The following is a 15,331-nucleotide window of genomic DNA, read 5'->3' on the forward strand; positions in this document are numbered from 1 at the left end:
TTTCTTTCTTTCTTTCTTTCTTTCTTTCTTTCTTTCTTTCTTTCTTTCTTTCTTTCTTTCTTTCTTTCTTTCTTTCTTTCTTTCTTTCTTTGAGGTAGGCAGGTGTCTCATTTTTGCTACTTGTGCTATTTTTTCTAACATCTCAGTTCAGATGCGTTTGTTTTCCTTCCTTCCTTCCCTCCTCCCTCTTTCCCTCCATCCCTCCCTCCCTCCCTTCCTCCCTTCTTTCCTTCCTTTTCTGCAATAGCATATGTACTACTAGATATTCACCAACTTTGTGTTACAAAATAAGATACAGATCAATCTTTTCACTGATGCTGGTTGGCACAGTTCAGAGACTGTTCTGAAGTTGCATGAGGAGGAATATGGCTATGGAGTTTTCCTCACTGTGTCAGTGGCCCTTTGGTTCTTGAAATAATGTCTTCTCTATCATGGAGAAGGCGATATGCCCTTGGTTGTAGATTCTGTGGTGTAGCTAGCTTCAGGATTTGTTCCTGAAAGTTCAACCTAAAGTTTGTTTCTTCAGCCCTCTGGACAATTCTGTAAACTCTTTAATAAATGGTAATAAATCCTTATCTGTTAAGAACTTAGACAGAACTATGTTTTCTGCAGCTTAAACCTTATGAATCAGACTCCAATGCCCAGAGAGTTAGAAGGATTGAACTCTGCTTAATGAGATGGCTGTTTTTAGGAGAAATAACAAGCATTTTATTTCCATAAGTTTAGTTTGAAACCCTATTAAACTTCCAAGTGTTAATATCAATTAGATAGTTTGGACTGGAAATGCAGAGTTTTAAGTGTTCAGTGTATAAATAGTATTTAGAGTTAGGAGATCTGATGAGATCACTGAGAGAGTAAATATCAAGAAACAGGAGATAAGATTCATTGACTGAGCCCTGAAGCTCTCCAAAATTTAGAGACTGGGACAGCAGGCTGGGAGGATGGATGAGGAAGATCCAACCAAACCTACTAAGGAGTGATCAACGAAGTAAGTGGAAAACTAGATGAATGGTGTCCTAGGAGCCAAATAAAGAAACATTTCCAAAAGAAGGGAAAGGTCAGCTATGTCAAATGTAAATATGTCAAGGAAATGAGGACTAAGATGGTGACTGGTTTTGCAAAGCAAAGGGTAAAACTAGCTATGATTGGCACAGCTTTGGCAATTAGAAATCATTTCTTAATATGCTTCATCAGTGTTCAAGTTATAATATTCATGGAGAATAAACAAATGTCTAGCATTAGGGTAGAATAAAAAGTAAGTGTGAATGACTGTGGAAGGATAGTTAAAAACTATAACAATTAGTACACAGGCTACACCATTAGTATTAAATATCAAGTACACTATTGGAAATTTAAGGGGCAAAAGGCAAGTAGAAGGCCATAGCCCTACTTCAGTAATGGTTTCAGTTGTGCATGTTCCATTTGGATCTTAATGAGAAAAGTAAACCTGACCATGTCAGTAATCTGCTTAAGAATTTCTCCTTGTTATTAAGATAAAGTTAAACTTACTAGTAGAATGCACATAGTCCATAGTGGTTTGACCCCTACCTCCTTCTTCAGCCTCATCTACCTGCTCCATTCCATCACAACTTGGAAGCCTAAGCCACCCAGAGCTCCTCTAAGGAGCTCTCACTTCTGTACTTCCCTCTTCTTCTACAGTTATTCACCTGCAGAAAAATTTTCCATTCTTCAGGACTCAACTCAGTTGTCTCCTTCTCTAAGCCTTCTCTTGTTTTTTACCACCTTACCTCAGAGTTTGATGTTCATCTCATTTGTTACCAAATCACCAAACAGCTCTATACGAGAATCATAGCACTCATCACTAAAAGTTGTAATTATTATCCTACTTTTGTCTCCTTCACAAGGCCAGTAAACCACATGAGAGCAGGGGCTATGACTGAATTTACTTCTATGTTTAGGACCTAGAGCAGTACCTCCCACAGGATATAGTAAGCACTCAGTAACTCCCTGCTAAATGAATGAATAAACAAATAAAGATCATTCAACGGCTTTAGAGCCTTTCTCAGTGGAAACCTATTATTAGGTTTTTAGTGATTTTATTTCTCATTTTACTTTTGTTACACCTCATGAACATCTTTAATCAGATCTGTTTATTTTTATATGTTTAAAGAGGTATTAAATCTCAATGAAACAGTCTCTTAGAATTAAAGCAATCCTAACCAGAAAAGATGTAAACCTACTTGTTGAAGAAACAAAGGGAAAGGGCCCAAGGAATTCTCTTGCATAGAGCAAGGAATAGGTGCCCATCTCCTCTTGGCACGCCTGAGAACAGTTTCTCTGGTGTGTCTTGTCTTCAATACCTGAATTTAGAGAAAAACAAATACATAAATAAACAAAAGCATCACAGTCTACTCTGTGTAAAATAGTGGACAGCTCATAAACCTAATCCTTCTTTAGAGGTTCAGTGTCAGGCATTTCCACGCTGAAGCTAAACCAGTTAGTAAAGTCTTTCTGCATTAGAAGGGTAAGAAAGAATATATCCAGATTTTATAGGTTTCAAGAAACAGAGAATTTCTTTTTGTACACCATTCTAACACTGACTATACTTTCATGTTAGGAAAATCACCATTATATTCTTAGGTCTTCTTGCTTTGTCCCAAATAGAGATATAGAACACATTCTCTCTACAACAATCTCCAGATAGCACTTACCTGTTCTTTTAGTTAAAAGCTCATGCCCTTAGGTCAGAGAAAGAAAATGTATGTCCTTCACTGCCACAGTGCTCTATCTACACTGTCCGATACGGTAGCCCTTCGCCACCATAAGTCATGTGATTATTTAAATTTAAATGAACTGGCATTAAATAACATAAGAAGCTCTATCCTTCAGTTGCACTAGCCACATGCCAAGTGCAGAGTAGCCATTAATATTGAGCTACCATATCAAACCGTGTGGACAGTGCATGTTTCTATCACGGGAGAAAGTTCTGTTAGACCTTTTAGTGATGTTCATCTCATTTCATGATGCAGCAAGGGAGATATTTTATTTCATGAAAATTAATTAATAAATAATTGCATTAAACATTTAGCAAAGTGCTAAGCTGTAACTTACATTAAGTGCTTAGCTTTATTGTTGATACAGTTAACACAGATTAGGTATAAACCAGTCTAAACCTTTCATCATTTTGTGACTACTTTCATAATGGCATTCCTCACTGTAAAGGCTTTGCATTAAAAAAATTCTGAATTCTATAATAGAGGGATAATCAAACCGACACCAGTGCACAAAAGACAACAGTTAGAATTTGGAGGTGGAAGAAGCCCTCACAGAGGAGAAATAATTTAGGTTGAATAAAGTAAAACCAAAACCAGAGTTCAACAAGTGTTAAGAAAGAGAGAGAGGGAGAGACAAAGAGAGTGAGAGGTAGAGAGAAAGATAGAAAAAAGGAGAGAGGGAAGGTGACAGGGAGGGAAGAAACGGAAGGGGAAAGAGAAGGGGAAGGAAAGGAGAAGGAAAAGGGAAGGAATGAAAGGGACAGGGTAAAAAAAATCGAAGGGAAGGAAAAGGGTAAGAAAATGGAAGCGAAGTGGAAAGAAAGGAAACAAAATGAAAACAAAAGGGGAAAATACCCTATTTATCCTTGTTTCTCTTTGCAATTTTTAATGAGAGTATTTTAATGAAAAAAATGCCTGAAAATATTTAATGTACTTTAAATACCTTCTCCTGATGTTCTAGCAGCACAGTAACCTCTTTCTGTGTCTGTTTCCTTTTGTCAGAAAGCCATATGGTAAATGATCTTTTCTCATTAGACAGTACAACAGCCCTGGCTGTGTACACTGACCCATCACTTAGAACTCTGAAATCAGGATCACTTGACTGGATGAGGTCTGCAGATCTGAAGCACTCTTCCAAATTAACTGCAAGTAAAAATTTCCAAGTTATAAGGTGGAAACACATGAGAAGAAAAAATGTGTTAAAATAATGTATATAATCTTTTTAAAAACCATGAAGTGGGATGAAATCAGCCAATCACTTTGCATTTACCAGATATCTAGACCTGTTTTTTACATTACTTAAAAAATAATCATTTTCTTTCAGTTAAAAAATAATTATTGACTGTATATTTCTATTAAATAAACCTTTTATTAAATAAAGTTTTAAAAACCTTTATATGCTTCTAATAGACTTATGAAAATGACCTTCCAGATAAAGATGTGGGCATGTTATAATCATGACAAAACTTAGCTACATGCCCCCAACACACCTGAATAAACATATAGAAGAGTTGCCCTAACAATACAATCTGAGGGTTTAAGATACACCTATATTTATTGAGAAGTCATGAGCCAAAGAGCAATGGAGTGTATGAGTTTGGTAAAGAGTCACATAAGAAAAATCTGATCTCCGAATTTTTCTTCCCACTGGCACTTTTCTGTACACAATTTCCCCTGCAGGCCCACGATACTGTGTGTGTTCCAAGCTTCCCAAGGTCCCACACTGAAACTCTACATTGAGTCTTTCTTCCCTGGGATTTCTGGCCTCTAGTAACGGGTAATACAATGCATATAAACATCAAAATGTACCTGTCATCCATCCCATTCTTCAACTATTTGTCTTAACAGAAAGCAAATGGATAAATTACTACTCATATAAGTAACAACTTCTCAAAGGATTCATTTGCTCAGTCCATGAGTCGTGTTTTCACATTAATTCAAATCTGTCACAGGTGGAAATATTTAGCAAAAAAAAAAAATAAACATCTTCAGGGCTGATGACATATTTCTCTCATCTTCACATTTTTAGCAGAGTGATAACTTCTGGTTTACTCCCTGGAGGGACATCCCTTGTTAGTAGATTCAGGCTACCTCCAAAAGGCAAAGGTATTATATCATGCTCTTTCCAGCCTATGTAAACTAAATTTCTGCTTTAAACAGACTTTTAAAATTTCTCACCTCTGCCAATTATTTTGTCTGCCTCTAGTTTAGAAGGTACATTAAGTATCACCTTTTTGCAGGCTTCACCAGCAAGACTGAAGATCTAGAATTTAAAAGGTCACATTAATACAGTAGAAAATAAAGATTAAAAAAAAATCATATAAATAGATGTAAAACAAGCAACTGACAAAGTCCAACACCCATTTATAATAAACCCCCAGCAAACCAGGAATAGAAAGGGACTTGCTCAATATGATAAAGTTCTTTTATGACAAACAACAACTAACTTCATATTTAAAGGAGAAAGATTGAATTATTTCTTCTAGCATCAGGAATAAGACAATGATGTCTGCTCTTCTCTAACTGCTTCTTTTTTTATTTTTATTTATTTGTTTATTTATTTTTGTGACTGAGTCTCGCTGTATCGCCTAGGCTGGAGTGCAATGGCATGCTCTCAGCTCACGGCACCCTCTACCTCCCAGCTTCAAGCAATTCTCCCACCTCAGCCTCCCAAGTAGCTGGGATTACAGGCGCCCACCATCATGAGCAGCTAATTTTTATAGTTTTAGTAGGGATGGGGTTTCACCATGCATCTATTTAACATTATACTAGAGCTTCTAGCCAGGAAAATTACACAAGAAAATAAAATCAAAGGCATCCAAATTGGAAAGGAAAAGGTAAAATTGTTTCTATTCACAGATGACATAAATTTGTAGACAGAAAATCCTAGGAATCCACTAAAAAACTGTCTAAATAAATGAGTTAAGTAAGGCTACTGGATACAAGATGAACATGTGACTGCATTCCTGTACACTAGCATTGAAAAATTTGAAAACTAAGCAATAAAATTGATTTGTAGAGTATTAAGAATAATAAAATAGTTAGGAATAAATGTCATCAAAGAAATAAAATATTACACACTGAAAACCATAAAACATTGCTGAAGGAAATTTTTAAAGACCTAGATAAATAGAGAGATAGCCCATCTTCATGGATCAGAATACATATTCCCAAAATTAATTTACAGATTCAATACAATCTCTATAAAAATCCTAGATAACTTTTTTGAATAAATTGAAAATTAGTCTTTATAGAAATACAAGGTAGCCAAATAAAATTGAAAAACAAAAAAAAATTGAAAGACATATTTACCAATTTCAAAACTTGCTACAAAGCTACAATAATCAAAACAGAGTGGTACTGGCAATAGAATAAATATATAGATGAATGGAATAGAACTTAAATGCCAGAAGTAAGGCCTTACATTTATAGTTAGCTTCCAGAAATTTCAAGAGAAATAAATAGTCTTTTCAACAAATGGTGTTGGGATGATTTGATATCTTCCTGAAAAAAAAAAGTGAATTTGAACCCCTACCTCATACCATACATTAAAATTAGCTCAAAATGAACCACAGACATTAATGTAAGAAATAAATTATTTAGAGGTAAACTTGAGAGCAAATCTTTATGATGTTGGGTTAGGAAATGATTTATTATATACAACACCAAAAACACAGTGATAAAGAAAAGTTGTTAAATAATACTTATTCAAAGTAAAAACTTCTGCTCTCCAGAAAAATATCACTTTCTTTACAAAAGTGAAAAATATAACTCATGGGATAGAAGAAAATAGTTTCAAACCAATAAAGGACTGGTATCAAAAATATTTAAAGAATTCCTGCAACTCAATAATAAAAAGACAAATAACACAGAAAACTGGGCAAAGGATTGGAATAGGTATTATCCCAAAAAAAGATATTAAAATAGCCAAAGAGTAGATGAAAAGATGCCCAACATCATTAGGTTTTAGGGAAATGGTTATCTAAATCACAATGCAATACCTACTTGCTAGGATAACTACAATAAATAAGACAGAAAATAGCAAGTATTGGTGAGGATGTTGAGAAACTGAAACCTCTACACATTGCTGGAGGAAACGTAAAGTGGTGCAGACACTTTGGAAAATAGTTTTGCAATTTCTCAAAAAGTTAAACGTAAACTTAAATGATCCATCAATTCCACTCTTCCTAAATGAAATGAAAACCTATGTCCACACAAAAACTTGTCATGAATATTCACAGTACATACCATTATTCACAATAGGCAAAAAGTGAAAACAATCCATACAACGAAATTTACTTTGTTAAGTACTATGCATGCTACAACAAGCATAAACCTACAAAACATACTCAATCAAAGAAACTAGACACAAAACAACACATACTGTATGATTTCATTTACATAAAATGTCCACAATAGGTAAATATGCAGGAACAAAGTAAATTTCCATGGGAAGTGCTTGTAAATGGGCATGAGGCTTATTTTTAAGGTGATGAAAAACTTCTAAAATCAGATTGTAGTAATGATTGCACATTATTCAAATTTACTAAAATTCACTGAATTGTACACTTAACAAAGGTGAATTTTATGAATGTAAATTATATCTCAATAATGCAGTTTAAAACAAAAAAGGGCACTGACGTTGATCGAAAAATGACTCTTTCCAGTTACTTCTACAAATTGGTAGTGAAAGGCCTTGTCAAATTTATAAATTCACAGAAGTAATTTCAGCACAATAAAATGGAATGATAACCACAAAGAAGTATTTTATTCCTGATATAGTCAAATAAAAATATTTTAACTCATAGTAACACAACATAACTGTAAATATATCTATATACAAATATATACATTATCAAAATGATTCTAATATGTGATCTAAAATTATTGTACTTCTCAAAGATTCACCTTACCCTCACTTGAATTAGCCAGAATAAATAAAATATCTCAAAAATACGGACAAATAGGGCCAACATGTAACAATGCTGTTTAATTTAGATATAATAAGCCAAGAAGTCATTTTCAGAAAATCCTAACCAGATTGCAAACTGGGACAATGAAGCAATAAGTTGTTTGCTCTTTAAAAAAAAATCATACATATGCTTAATTTAATATTTTCCTTAAGCATATAGTTGCCACCTTGGGATGAAAAATGGTTTCCTTCAACAAACCACCCATTGGTTGAAATATATTGTAACTCTACAGTCACTATTTTGGAATCCCAAAAAAACGCTACGCCCAATATATACTTATTCACATCTCTTTTCAAAATATTTCAGCTAACTGAAATATTTAAATCAATTAGAACATAATAAATGCTCTGTGTCCATCTAGATCTTTAAAAAAACTAAATATTTTGCAATTTTTGCTCCATTTTTTAATTAAAATTTACAGATGTGGCTAAAGTCTTATGCTCTATTATATTTCCAGCTCTTCTCCAGGGAATAGTTTTTTCAGAAGTTAGAATTTATACTTCCTCAGTAGGATTTTATACTTTTATTATATAGTATATGCTTGGGCCTATAAAATATAAGCTGGTATTGGGTAGTATGTGTTTATATGCATCCCTTTGCCATTTGCTTTTTTCACCCAACAGTATGTTTGAGATTTTTCCATAAATGTACCACAGTTTATTATTAGTCATTCTTCTATTGATGGTTATTTAGATTGTTTTTCATTTCTTCTGTTACAAATGATGCTATGTGAGCAACACTGCCTACAGCGGAAATTACTGTGCCATACATGAACATCTTCAATTTTATTAGCTATTGCCAAGTTGCTCTCCAAAGTACTAATATCAATTTCTATTAATGCCCCCAGCATATTAAATCTCTCTATTTCCCATATCCTCCCTTACAAATAATTTTATGACCTCTTCCATGTTGCCAACCTAACGGCTGTTTTAATTTGCATTTTATTAATTTTTAGTGAGATTGACTGTATTTTCTTGTGTTTGCCATTTATTTTCTGTAAATTGTCTATTCTCCTTTAATCACTTAAGTTTGCATTTTTTAAATTGATTTTTTTCTTATAGCTTTGCATAGTTTGCTTTTTACCTTTTATTACGAAATCTTTTGATAAACAGAGTGCTGCAATTTTGTTTTTTTATTTGACACATCTTTATTAAAATTTTATGTATACCAGATACTCAAAAACTTCAAAGTCCCCATTGCTCAATCTTCTTTTTTAAAGTAGTATTTTTGCTCTTTTTAGACTTTGACACTCTCAAAACAGTTTTATGATCAGCTGCCCAAGTTCTATAAAAATTTCTTTTAGGATGTTGATGACATTCCATTTCATTTAAATATTAATTTAAAGAGGATTTCACATTTAGGGCTCTTGAGACTTTCCATCCATGAACGTGATTCATTCTCAATTACTTATGAACTATGTTTCCTTTTTGCTGTTTCCCTCCCCCGCGCTTTGAGACGGAGTCTCACTCTGTCGCCCAGGCTGGAGTGCAGTGGCGTGATCTCGGCTCACTACAACATCTGCCCCGGGGTTCAAGCAGTTCTCCTGCCTCAGCCTCCTGAGTAGCTGGGATTACAGGAGCGCACCACCACCCTGGCTAATTTTTGTATTTTTAGTAGAGATGGGGTTTCACCATGTTGGCCAGGCTAGTCTCGAACTCCTGACCTCGTGATCCACCTGCCTTAGCCTCCCAAAGTGCTGGGATTACAGGCATGAGCCACTATGCTCAGCCGAATTATGTTTGCTTTTCAATAAAGCTTTGTAATTTTTGCTATAAAGGTCTTTTACATTTTTTACTACATTTATCTTAGATACATCGATTTGTTGTTGTATGAATGGGATTCCTCTTAACATATTTTTGAGTCATCCCTTGATAATATATACAATCATGTAAAAATATTAAGCTTATATTCATGAAACTTGCTTACTTTTATTAGTTCTAGCATCTGTCAATAGATGGTGTTGGATTTTCTATGTAGTTAATCCTGTCGCTGGCAAAATGACAATCAGGTGTATTTTCTTTTAATCCTACAAGTCTTTCATTATTGCTAATTTTTATCTGATATGCTTGTTAGGACCTCTTCTGGAATGCTGAATAGAAACACCTATACTGACCATTATCGATTTGTTTCTAACTTAAAGAGAATATTTTTTATAATTTTGTCATTAATTATGAGTCTTTTTCTTTTTTCCTTATAACATTCATTCATTCATTCATTTTTCTTAGATACGTTTCATTACATTAAGAGAGTTCACTCTTGGCCAGGTGCAGTGGCTCACACCTGTAATCCCAGCATGCTGGAAGGCCGAGGCAGGCAGATCATGAGGTCAGTAGTTCGAGACCAGCTTGACTAACATGGTGAAACCCCGTCTCTGCTAAAAATACAAAAATTAGCTGGGCGTGGTGGCGCGAGCCTGTAATCCCAGCTACTCAGGAAGCTGAGGCAGGAGAATCACTTGAACCTGGGAGGCAGAGGTTGCAGTGAGTCAAGATCATGCCATTGCACTCCAATCTGGGTGACAGAGTGATACTCCATCTCAAAAAAAAAAAAAAAAAGTTCATTCTCTACATTCTGAGTGTACTATTAATTATATGAATTATTTTAAAACAAACTGTTTCCACTTATTTTGAAATAATCAGTTTTTCTCTGTTGATACATTTTCTCTGTTGATACTATGTTAAAATACAGTAATAGATATTCTAATGTGAAACCATGTTTCCTTTCCTGAGATAAGCCTTATAGGAACATCATATATTTATGCTTACAAATATATCGGTTTGCTTTCAGTTTATCTCAACATTTCACATATTTGTAAGTAAGATCAGGCTACTATTTTTCAACTTCATACAATTCTCATAAAATGAGTTAGAAGAGTACTGTATTTTTCTGTTGTTTGAAACAATTTACATAAAGTACAGACTCTCTGTTCCATATAATTTTGAAAGAATTAACTTATCATAAGCCCGGGCCTGGTGGATCTAAAGAAGTGTGTGTGGAGCTATCTGGCTTCTAATTCAGTTTATTTAATGGTTATAGGTCTATTTAGATTTTGTATAGCTACTCAAGTCAATGTTGGTTATGTGTATTTTGTAAGAAGTTGTCTGTTTTGTCTGTATTTTCAAATTAATTGGAATTATCTATTAATATTATTATTTTACTTTTTAACATTTGTTCTCTCCAAAACTCTACTTCCTTTTCATTCCTAATATTGTTTTATCTATGCCTTTTCTGTTTTTACTTGCTTAATTAGAGCAGGGTTTTCTCTATACTCAAGAGTTTTGGTTTAGTTGATACCCTCTACTGCTCATTTCTTTCCTTTTTTAAAAATGTTCTTCCTAAAATATATTATAAATACCAAAGATTACATATAGCATACGTGTGTGTTTTAATAAATAATAAAATGAACATTAGGATATTCACATTCAAGGTTAAGAAATGGAACATCACTAATATTTTCAAAGTTCCTAACTATATAGCAGTAGTTCATTCATTTTCATTGCCACATAGGACATTATTAGAAAGAATGTACAGTTAATTCGTTAATACAACTTTGAAAGGGATAATATTCAATACAGACTTCAGTTATAGTATGTTTCTTGAAATTATGAATTCAATTGAGATTATGTTTTTGTGAGGTTTGGCTGCATTATTGAAAATAAAATAAAGTGAAAAAATGTAAAGACGCTAGTATATTAACGATGATGAACTAATGACCTTTAAAGTTATTTTATAATAAAAATAACTTCTGTATACAAGAGTGCCCATATTTTAAATTACAATATAAAAAAACTAAGCTTAAAAATGATCAGGTAAAGTATTACCTACTGCAGCCTATGCAAAATAAATTGGTTTGTTGCATCTTACAGGACTAAGCAAATTGTATTAATTGCATGATAGAAAGCTTATCAGACAAATCACTAAATCCTGATTGAAAATTTTAATGCCAAAGAGAGAATGAAAATTAAAGGTGTTATCTACAGTTGTTTCACTTTTAGGCTAGTGTTTAATTTTACAGTAAATACACAAAGTAGGCTTTCTAAAATGACACCCTGCTTCAGCAGAGAAAGAAGAAAAAGAATGGAAATTTATGGCATGTCTTAAATGTGAAGAGGATCTTCTGGATTGAACACAATAATTACAGAATTTCAAACTCTTCATCTCTCCTGTGGCCATAAGTCTTCTTCAGAATGGAAATACTACCTTTCCAATTCTTACCACTTCAAAAGTAAATTGCAAGATTTACTGCTCTGCATTCTCAGTACTTAGATGAGTATAATAAATTTGTTTCTACCCAAACTCATTGTAAGATGGGGATTCCAGCTATCATACTTTCAATGGAAAGTATGATTAACTACAGGTCACCACAGATACCATCTATGGAGCAGGACTGCCGCATGGGAATTACAACAGGACCAAAGAATGTGCATGAGTTTACATTTATTTATTCAGAACGTGCTTCCGTATCTAGCTGTATCTCAATAGGAACATCAACAATCTCCTTTTAATAAGGTAGCCGATAATGCATCAATCTAAATATATGTATACTACAAGTTTGACTTTTTTAAGCTTGCAGTTTTAAAACTAGTTTTCATCTACTTCCTTTATTTGCCATAATCTTTTCATGAATGGAAAAGTCTTTAGAAATTACTATACTCCCTTTTATTTTAAAATGATGAATATAGCAACTATTATCAGAGCAAAACAATCACACAAGTTTTTCTGGTACAGACTCACATTATTCACATTAACCCTATAAAATATAAAAATTTGGATGCCTATTTATCAACATAGGCTGCAGGCAGAGTTCATATCCTCCAAAGAGGAAAAGTACAGATTTGAGGGGAGTTATTTCAAATGTTTCAACTATTTTAGTTCCTTTAGGAAAGGAGCCCATTTAACAAAATGATGGATTAGCTGTGTCCAAGTATGTGCCATTTATAATGTATAATAGATAACATAATTCTTAAAGTGGATTTGGTAACAGTATCAACAAATGTTTTTAAAAGAATCGTATTATTTGTAACAGGCAGAAGACAACTGATCTCATGAAAATTAGTTTCCACCATCTCTAACAATTCTGGTTACATTAAGAAGAAAATACACTTTCTGAGGCAATCAAAAACTTAACAATAGTGAGATGCTCTGATATACTTCTTTTTTTAGTATTCCCCTCTCATTTTTTTCTTTCTGCGTGTGATTATTAGAAATTGTATTTACACTTTAGAGTGTGGTGGGGCACAGGGTGGGAAGGAGATACAGGAAAATTGCAGAGTGAGAAAATTCCTCAACCTGTTGGGCTGCTTACTGGGAAGACTAAAATTTAACAAGTCTCAGATTCTTGTTAAAGACTTGCTTTGAAAAGCTGTCTCCTTAGAACAAACAATGTTTTAAAGAGATAAATAATGGTTTAAAGATACCCATTAAAGTCTCTATAAAATGAAAAGTGTTTCTAAAATGCTATGTCATTAATATTATAGTGAAAAGTTGAGAGTCGCATGAGTCAAAAGGAAGGAAATACAGACATGAGATGGTCAAGAGAAGTGTTAATTTACTCATTCGGTCTGAAATTGCAAGTGTTTGTAAATTGACAATTGCAGATGAAAGCTATTGTCATTTTATGTACACTTTCGGATATTTAAGTTTCCAGATATTTAATCTAAACTCAATGGAATTATTTTTTTAAAAAAGTCTTAAACCAGTATGTCCTAGATCAAAGCTGGAGCTTCCTCCATTTAGATTTACGCGCACCTTCTTCCTTGCCACAGCCCGACACCCCCACCCATGCCTTGCCAGGACATCTCCTGGTCTTCTGTGGCCTCCAGAAGCCATGAGCGAATGCGAGAAAATCTGAGAGCAGCACCCGCAATTTCGTTCCCCATCCTCAATCCCCTCGTAAAGGAAACACAAAACCCCAAATGCATGCTTGTAAACTGAAAAGCTGAAAAAGCTTTTAAATATGTTACAAAAGAACACATTTTGCAAGCAGTTTGCATTTGTAGTCATTTCATAAGCTCAGATACTTTGTCGGAACAGTTCCCTGGCAAATAGATGCGCTTATTTGGCCAATTCCTTCTGCATAAACATACCGTAGATCGTAACTACCAATCCCATATTCGTATGTCTCTGACCTAAAGGGAGCACAACCCTCAGACCCACTCCCACTTGCCAGGGTGGAGGGCCGGGAAGCACTAAGAATCCACGAGACCAGATTCGACTCACTGCCGACGCGGATACTATACACCTGGCTCCCATCGGACCCTATGCACAACCGTGGATGCGGGGAAGTCGCGGGTCCGCGGATCCTTTCTGAGCGTGCGGAATGAAACTCTGTTGAAGCCTGAAGCTTCGCGTGCAAACGCGCCGCCAGAGTTCCGAACACTTCAAGTCTCCCGTGTTCTCAGAGCATTGTCTCTAACTTCCTCTCCTAGAGGATTTCGTCCTGGGCGGCAGGTTTCCGGAGACTCGAAACCCCAGGCTGTGCTCTGATCGCGCACTCCTCCAAGTACGACCCAACCCCACCGCATCCATCATCCCGCACCACTGTCACCCTCTACCTGTCTCCCCACCTCGGCCGCATCCCCCAAACACAACACGACCCCAACCCCCACTCTGGCCCAGGCTTCCCACACCTTCGCGCCCCGGGCACATCCCGCCCCCGGCTGGGAGGCTGGCAGGGGTGGACCGCTTGCGTGAGCTTCTGAATACCCTTTAGGGGAGATACCGAGAAACTCGCTTCTCAGGGGCAGCCCCACAAAGGGACCCAGGGACACAGCCCCGGCTGCACACACTAACGAACCCATCCAGGTCAACTGGGACCCAGAGCGGGGGAGGGGGCAGCCCCTAAATCCCATTTCACGTCTGTGCTTTGAGCTCTCAGGGATCCTAAAATACTGACCAACAAGCTCTCTTCCTCCCTCTCCACCCAAAGGCGCCGTCCAACCACCACCACCAGCAGCTCCACCACCTGGGGAGGAGCGTGAATCCCAACCCCCTGCCCAACCCGCGACGGCGCCCGCCAGAGCGCAGCGAAGCCTGAGCGCGACTCAGAATTCCAACAATCGAACGCGGTGTCTCAAAACGAAAAGCTGGGTCCAGAGTCGACCCGCAAGCACGCGTTTTCTCTCCTCACTCCTGCAGGCCCGAACTTGGGGCTGCTACCAGACCCGCAGCATTGATCTGAGCCGCGGTGGTCACGTTTCGGCCCGCTTTGTCCCCAGCTCCGCGCAGCGTCCAGAGCGGATCCACCCCGGTCCCCATCCCAGCCCTATCCGGCGAGGTCTGGCTCACCACGAGGGTCAGCAGCAGCTGCCGGCAGGCAGCTCCGCTCACGGATCGCCGGGGCCCAGCGGCTGCCATCGGGATGCAGGGCAGGGCCAGGAGAATGCGGGCGCCAGGAGGGTGCCGAGAGCGAGATCTGCTGAGGTGTGGGGCGCGGGAGGTGCTTTTCTCGCCGCTGCTTGTCTTTAAGTGTCTTTGGCCTCTCTCAGGCTTGCCTGCCCGGGAGCAACTTCACTCCTGAAACCAGATTGGACCCAGAGGACGCGGAGAGGCCTCTCCTTGTTATTTCTCAAGTTTTATCATCGCCGGCGCAGCTGAGGAGCTGCCCGAGCCTGCCCCTCTGCT

General features: G+C 36.7%; 1 protein-coding gene across 1 annotated transcript in view; it reads right to left on the bottom strand.

Annotated features, from left to right (window-relative positions):
* Window positions 1–15,277, bottom strand: part of DSC3 (desmocollin 3) — a 47,428-nt gene extending 32,151 nt beyond the window's left edge. Inside the window, exons 1-4 of the mRNA XM_011933272.1 lie at window positions 14,996–15,277; window positions 4,914–4,998; window positions 3,679–3,878; window positions 2,202–2,321 (exon numbers count right to left, since the gene is read on the bottom strand). Coding sequence (XP_011788662.1) covers window positions 2,202–2,321; window positions 3,679–3,878; window positions 4,914–4,998; window positions 14,996–15,064 — 474 coding nt within the window. The 5' untranslated portion in view covers window positions 15,065–15,277. The remainder of the gene's footprint in view (window positions 1–2,201; window positions 2,322–3,678; window positions 3,879–4,913; window positions 4,999–14,995) is intronic.
* Between the last annotated feature and the right edge of the window lie 54 nt (window positions 15,278–15,331).

This window comes from Colobus angolensis, unplaced genomic scaffold (genome assembly GCF_000951035.1).
Source record: "Colobus angolensis palliatus isolate OR3802 unplaced genomic scaffold, Cang.pa_1.0 Scaffold125, whole genome shotgun sequence".
NCBI lineage: Eukaryota > Metazoa > Chordata > Mammalia > Primates > Cercopithecidae > Colobus > Colobus angolensis.